Source organism: Notothenia rossii, assembly GCF_949606895.1.
Source record: "Notothenia rossii genome assembly, chromosome: 1".
In the NCBI taxonomy this organism is placed as follows: domain Eukaryota; kingdom Metazoa; phylum Chordata; class Actinopteri; order Perciformes; family Nototheniidae; genus Notothenia; species Notothenia rossii.
Window position 1 is genome coordinate 11,848,760 of NC_136912.1, and position 7,330 is coordinate 11,856,089.

The 7,330-nt window shown below is 44.5% G+C and overlaps 1 protein-coding gene across 13 annotated transcripts in view; it reads right to left on the minus strand.

Annotated features, from left to right (window-relative positions):
- Positions 1-1,050: 1,050 nt before the first annotated feature.
- lef1 (lymphoid enhancer-binding factor 1) overlaps positions 1,051-7,330 on the minus strand; it is a 102,507-nt gene continuing 96,227 nt past the window's right edge. For all 13 annotated transcript variants that reach the window (XM_079652159.1, XM_079652164.1, XM_079652166.1 and 10 more), the window contains one exon: positions 1,051-2,500. In XM_079652159.1, coding sequence (XP_079508285.1) covers positions 2,389-2,500 — 112 coding nt within the window. In that variant the 3' untranslated portion in view covers positions 1,051-2,388. The remainder of the gene's footprint in view (positions 2,501-7,330) is intronic.

The following is a 7,330-nucleotide window of genomic DNA, read 5'->3' on the forward strand; positions in this document are numbered from 1 at the left end:
TATCACTGTTAAGACAAGATACAACTTTTATTGAAGTTCTTTGAGGCATTCAGTGTTACTAACCAGGTTGCATTGAAATGTTTAATGAATAACTTTCTCATTAAACATTTGCAGAGCATATTATTTTGTACACCCACAATGTTACATCTGTTAGCTAGCAGTCTTCCCAGTTATTGTTGCCGTCCTTCGAAAGCAGCATTCTGTCAAGGGGGGGAAACCGATTGAAGGAGTTTTCTGCATCTGAAGTCTCATTATCTTCATAACAGGTTTGACAGCTTTTTACAAAATAAGTAGTGCACATTTTTTCTTCATTACTTACATTTAAATGTGTTAAAATTAGTCTTTTAAGCTATCAGTGACTTCATAAACAAAAGCATTATTGAGTGGAGGACTACTCCATCACCCCCTGTATGTACTCTTTATATAAAAACCTTAGCACTTACAAACTTTTGTAGATCTAGTATGGTTACTTCTGTCCATTTGAAAGGGCTGTTTGATGAGATTTATTGTTATCGGACACATGGGGGATTTAGGTCTTGTAAATAAAATGACAAACACTTTTTTAGATGCTTTTGGGAATGTTAACCCTCTTTAATGTTTCCTGTTAATCCAACAGGAACACAAGGTGGTGCTGTTTTACCTGAAATGAAGACATGCAAGAGGCCCAATTCACATGAGTCTATAAATAGACTTCCTTTGATCTTGGCTCTTTAATCAAAAATGTTGTTTACTTGAATGTAATTGTTACCTTACGAGTTTTTACAGAATTTAAATTGTAAAGCCAATTTTAACAAAGACCGGAGAAGGAAATGGATCTCACCCTTTATATAGACCCAATTAATAAAAGGTTTGTATGCTGCATAATGTAGGCTTCTCTTCTAAATCACAATATGACTGTGTAAATGTGTTCAGTGCTTCCGATGACTTGTCTTTCCACAAAGACTAGAACATTAGATCAAATGTGTTTTACATGATTTACACCATCCATACATACGCAGCACTAAAGCCTGTGCATATTTGCATCATAATCTCCAAGGATGACACACAGACTGCTACATCTGGCACTTCCAGCTCAGGTCTTTCCACCACACGAGTGATTCAATGAGCCAACGGTGCCTTTTTATTTTTCTTACAAAAAAAACATGTTGAAACAGTTCAAATATGACCACTTGGGAAGCAAAATGCTACACCAAGATAACAGTGACCCAAAATTAGATAATAAAAAAAGGAATTCATCAAGTAATACTAAAATAGAGCATTAAAATCAAAATGTTACAGAGATGCTTGCATGGAATAAACGACATGGCTAAAGACCACACTAGCTACCAGAGAGAAAAGACAAAGGTCCATTGCAATAAAAGAAAGACTGCCAAGTGCTGGGGTAAATATATATATCTGCTTCATTTGTCATGTTTTAGAACAATAAAATATAGGCCTCTGAGCCATAACTCTCGCCTTTGTCCTAATGTTGCCTGCAAAAATACCAAGAAAATTGACATATCCTGACAGTTTTAAAAAGTACACATACTGAGCATTATTTTACATCTGAGCAAGACTCGAGGTCACTATTTGTTACAAATAGTTATCAAAAGAAGCCTTAAGTTTCAATTTTCTGCAAGATGCTTCAACAAGAAAAGTGGCTTTCCTGTGTCCAAAGCTTATTTTCATATATACCACTATATAAAAAAAAAAAAAAAACAATATTAAAAAAAAAAAAAAAAAAAAAAAATCACTAAAATATACACCGAGAAATTGAAACAAGGATTCAAAATACAAAAAAGCATTCAAAATAAAATTCAGTCTAAAAAGCAAATCAGAACGCTGATGCTTTTTTGCACCAGCTGGTCAGCGACAAACTAAAAATGGCGTCTTGAGGACGTTTCGTAGACAAGATGAGATTCCTCCGGCTTCCTTAGTGCAGTCTAAAAAGAGGTGTTTGGTCGGTCGGGCGAAACCCCAAATGGTCTCAAAAATCCAGAGAGGGAGGGAGAGAAAGGGGGGGGAGGTGTTGAGGGAGTGAATATCGGCCTAATGAACTATACAAAGGAACCGAGGTGACAAATAACTTACAGTAACTCAGAAACAGGTGTGAGGGCGGTGCCGTGAGGAAGTTTGTGCGTACATCAAAAAAGAAATGCTGCTGTTTTTCAGTGCAGTGCCTTGGGATAGTGAAAGGGGTTTTTTTGTACGATGAGAGAACGTGATTGGTGCTCCTACTAATCATGATTGTCTTGTTCAGTTCAGTGTCTCTACAGCAGGCGCCTTCAGGACGGGAGTGGAGGGTTTCTGGTGGTGACATGTGACCGTGTTGAAGAATAAAGGTGAGGTGGGGTTGGGGTAAGGATGGGGTTTAGGGGGAAGGGTGGGGTCCTCTGAGAACTGGAGGCTTCAGTTTGGATATTTAGGGTCTTCATGGAAATCTAACAGGCCTCCATCTCTAGCAGAGGGCCCGTAGCTGCTGCCTTCGCTTTGCATGTGGAGAAATTGTTCCGTTTCCCTCCTGGAGAGAAAAGAAAAACAAAAGGATCAATAAACCAAACGATGAAGTAACTGTTGTGTACACCAAACAAAAAGGAAAGAATTCGAAACCCCGGTCACACTCACGTCACATTAACCCAAAGCAGACGTATGGGGGTGACTCAGAGTGTCTCACCATGCAGGGAGGGACAAATTACCTGCCATTACAATCAACACCATCAATCATTACTTGTCTCTTCGCAGCGTTACAGCTGATTGAAAGAAGGCTTTTGCCGCAGTGTTGAGCCAAAGCTCTGAACTACAGAGGGGTCAGAGGTCGGTGACAGGATGTGGGCCGGGCTCTCTTTGATCTACTCCGACATGGGGGTTGCCGTGACCCAGCTGGCAGCGCTTCGCTCTCCCCTGACTCACTCATTCCTCCCCTCACTCTCTCAAGGCGAGCACCCAATTGTGTAGCTTCTGGTTGACATTTAAGCCGCGCCGCAGGTGGGCGATGGGAAACAAGGCGAGGAATTGCCCCCCCCCCCACACAGGGGGAGAAGGACTCAGAGCTAGTACTTAAGTAAAAGTAGAAGTATAAAAATATTCTGCTACAAGTTAAAGTCCTCTATTCAAAATGTTACTCAAGTTAAAGTACAAAAGTATTGGCATCTAAATATACTCATAGTACTAAGTACTCTCTATGCAGATTGGCCTATTTCAGAATCCGAATTATAATCATTAATGTTATTATGTTTTTATCTAGCTTGTAAAGGTGGAACTCATTTTATTTACTGCTGGGTAGAATGTGAATATATTGGCAAAGGTACTACGTAGATGTAGAAGTAAAAGTAACCTAAAATTGAGAAACCTAAGCAAAGTAAAAGTACCTCAGAATGGTACCTAAGTAGACATATATAGTGACTTTACACCCCTGCATGAGGATCACTGCATTGACCCAGTTGGTTCAAACTGGCTGAGTTCCCATGTTGGTAATTATCTGTATGATTGCGGTTCAGGTGCAGATTAACGCGGCGGTGTAAAAAATGTCACCTGACTGCTCCATCTACTTCACAGAAATCTCGGCCTCTCTCCCTGACGGGGAAATTGTTTGTCGAGCAGCAAAAGTGTTCTTTTCCCTCTCGTGATCTAACATAACAGAGTTAGCTTGAGTTATTGACAAGCCGAGAGGAGTTATTTTAGACCCGAGCAGCATCAAATAGAATGTGTGATCAAAGTGGAGAGGCAGAGGTGCATGGATGCCTCCTGCGACTAAAAAAGATGGATGTTTGGTGAAGACGAAAAAAAGGAAAGAGAAGCGGTATTAGTTTGTTTTTCCCTCGTGGCAAAGCAAAGGGTGTGTTTTTGTTGGAGAACACACACACACACACACACACACACACACACACACACACACACACACACACACACACACACACACACACACACACACACACACACACACACACACACACACACACACACACACACACACACACACACACACACACACACACACACACACACACACACACACACACACACACACACACACACACACACACACACACACACACACACACACACACATAAAAGGGAACAGGACAGAGACCACCCTTCCCGAGCAGAGCTGACCCTGAGTGGGGACTGAAAGGAGTGCGGCACTCGGAGAGAAAGAGACAGAGCCCCTGTCGCTTTTATTTACCTCCGCCGCCCTCGCTCTTTTCATCCCAGGATCTCAGAGCGGGGCCCGCACGCCCGGCACTGCACCCTGTTTCCTGGGGAGCATTTTTCCTTCCCCCACCACAGACATGAAAAGCTCTGGCCTTCCTGCCCGGGGAAAAGGCCCGAGGGGCTGCGGGCGAGAAGTGTGTGTGTGTGTGTGTGTGTGTGTGTGTGTGTGTGTGTGTGTGTGTGTGTGTGTGTGTGTGTCCATGTGTGTGTGTGTCCATGTGTGTTTGTGTCCATGTGTGTGTGTGAGTTTCAAAAAAGCCTGGTGGTAACAGCAGGGGTGTGTACTTGCGTGGTGGTTGGTTTTCGGGGGGCACGGGGCCAGCTCTTCACAAGGTCCAGCCGACACAAACACTGGGATTCAGGAGCAACTTGACCCCTCCTCTCCTCTCACCTCCCTCCCACCCCCTCCTCCACATTAGTGCTCAGGAATGCCGGCAGGACTTTTTTGCAGGAAATGAAATGCTCCTCTGTTCAGAGGGCTAGCGAAAGTTTAGTCTCCCCCCTTCTCTCTCTCCTCTCCCCCCAATTCCTTTCCCTCTACGGGATGGAGGGAGGCAGGAAGGAGGGGAAGGAGTCGGACAAGCTCTTGCCCAGCTTTTGAAGTGTGGGAGGTTAAGATAACTGGCCCAACCTCGCATCTCAATCGCTGCTTTCACCTCGCCAAGGCCAAATCAAAGCGGCCGCAGCTGGGGCCCGCCTGCCTTACAGCCCCCTCACCTCCAAACCCAGCAACCCTCCCCCCTCCTCCCTACATGCAGCTCTGGGGTTTCTTTTGGTGCCATTAAAAATGAAAACATCGCTGACAAATTACTCCAAAAAATAAGCCAAGTGCAGAGAGGTGTCTCCAGCTCAGGCAGAGGAGCAGACTTTACCATGGCAGAGAGACCAGGGGAGGTTTGGAGGAGAAACGAGAGGGAAAGGCTGAATAGAGAGAGAGAGCAATGCAACTAAAGAGAGATGTGTCGTCTTTAAAGAGGTCAGGTCAACTCGGGTTTTATTGTTTTTAGATCTTTTTTTAATCAGGTATGATAACATTGTTGTTGTTCAAATCTGGGGTCAGGGTGACATTAGAAACATATCTGACGGGGCAAGAAACAAGTGCAGTCACATGATTGGACTAAGTCACATTATTTAAAGTTGCCCTATAATGCTCATTTTCAGGTTCATATTTGTATTTAGTTCCTCTACTGTGACATGTTTACATGCTTTAATGTTCATAAAGCTCTATGTTTCTCATACTGCCATCCTTTCACCCTCTGTCTGAAACCAGAGCCCAGTCTGCTCTGATTGGTTAGCTGGCTGGCTCTGTTGTGATTGGTCAACCGCTTAGAGATATCCAGCTCCTTCACCCATCATGCTGTTGGAGCGCTAGCCAACAGAAGCACGAGTGTTACGCAATGCTGTCGCTTTGTCGAAGTAACAAAGGAGTCCAAAAAAGCATAAAAGGGCATTTAAAAAAGATAAAACTCAACATCAGCTGAAACCAATGAATGTTTTGATTACTTCAAGTAATTTAAAAGAAGAAATGGCAACGTTCGGCAATTCTATTTCTGATCATTGATCAATGAATGAATGAAGTAACAACAACATCACGGATTAACATCATGTGTTCTTATATGTCTTTCAAATGTGTCCATGTATGCTGGAGCAGCTGCCGCCTTTTCATTTCAACCTGAGATGACTGGGTGCCAACTCTTTGTTACATCATCCTCTGAGGTCAGTGGAGTCTGACTCAGACTAATATAGTTGTGAGCTTTATTAAGCGTAATTGTGCACACATTTAGATGAGAGTCTGGTGCGGTGGCGTGTCTTGGCAGTGACCTCGGCCTGCATCATACAGCTGGCTTTAGTGACACCTTTTTAAATGGAGCCACCGCTGTACACACTTGTGCCAGCGCAGCTCTTAAAGACACAAGCAGAGCAGACCTATAAAATAAAAGAAAACACCTGGAAGACAAAGCCATGTTTGAAACAAAATGCTCTGCACTGTCAGCACTTTCTACGCCCGGGAGACATTCCACATAAAAGAAATCGCCTCTTAAAAAAAAAAGCTTTGAAATGTTTAACCTCCAATCAAAAGGCGGGCTCGGGGGAGGTTGAGTCTCTTCCACAGGGGCTATCAGAAACAGGTCAAGTTAGAGTGAAGAGAAAGAACAGGAAAGTGTGGAGAGAAGGGAAGCACTTTCCTTCATTTGTTATGTTATTGTTGGCATGTATGTTTAATGTGTTGCTGTCGTGCCACACGTATCCTTAACATGTTTAGTGTTCCTACTTTTTATAATTGTTTTTACTTAGTTGTAACACCTTACACAACATGCTTTGGCAATACTTTGTTTTTGATATGGTCATGCCAATAAAGCTCCTTTGAATTCGAACATTTAAAAGGGTGGGGTCTACTTGTGGTCAAAAGGGGAAAAGGGGAGGGGGAGTTACCCAAACCCCAAACCTCAGGCATGTGTGGGTGAGACTATGGGAGTGCAGGAGGGTGTGGGAGGACGGGGGAGGTGGGGGGGGAGGCGTTGCCCACATCTGAGGCGGCATCGCTGGGGGCCCGGGCAGCTGAAGTCTGGCCGTGTGCCCCCGCTCCGTCTGAGCCGCTGCAGGCCAGGGGATGTTGGGAGTAAGGGGGGAAAGGGGGGGGGGGGGGGGAGCTGCACATTCAAAGAGTCGGCTCAATGACGGCTCCCTCTGCTGTGGTCTGGCTTCAAAGGGCCGTGCCGCCACTCATATTCCCCGACAGAGGAGAGGGGCCGGAAGGGGAGGAGCGACGAGAGAGGGAAGTTGAGAGCCAGAAGACGAGAAAGAAAGACTGAGTTGAGGTTTTTTTCCTTCTTTAACAAAAGAGTCAAATACAAATAAACACTTCTTCATTCAGCTCACTTCCGGTATGTGCCTCTTTGCCACCTGGGGGCCTTTCATTTACAGATAAGCATCTCACGAGCGTTTTATTAAGGCCACAGATCTCCACCTCTGCCAAGCTGCAGTGCCTCCAGGATCCACGGGGGCGAGAAAGAGAGGGGGACACGCGGAGAGAAAGAGAGGAAGTGGAGAAGACATCACAAAATGCTAAGAGACTGGACCCTCATACTGTTATGCAGCTGGCCAAAACCACAACACAATAGGCCCGTGACTCAATCAA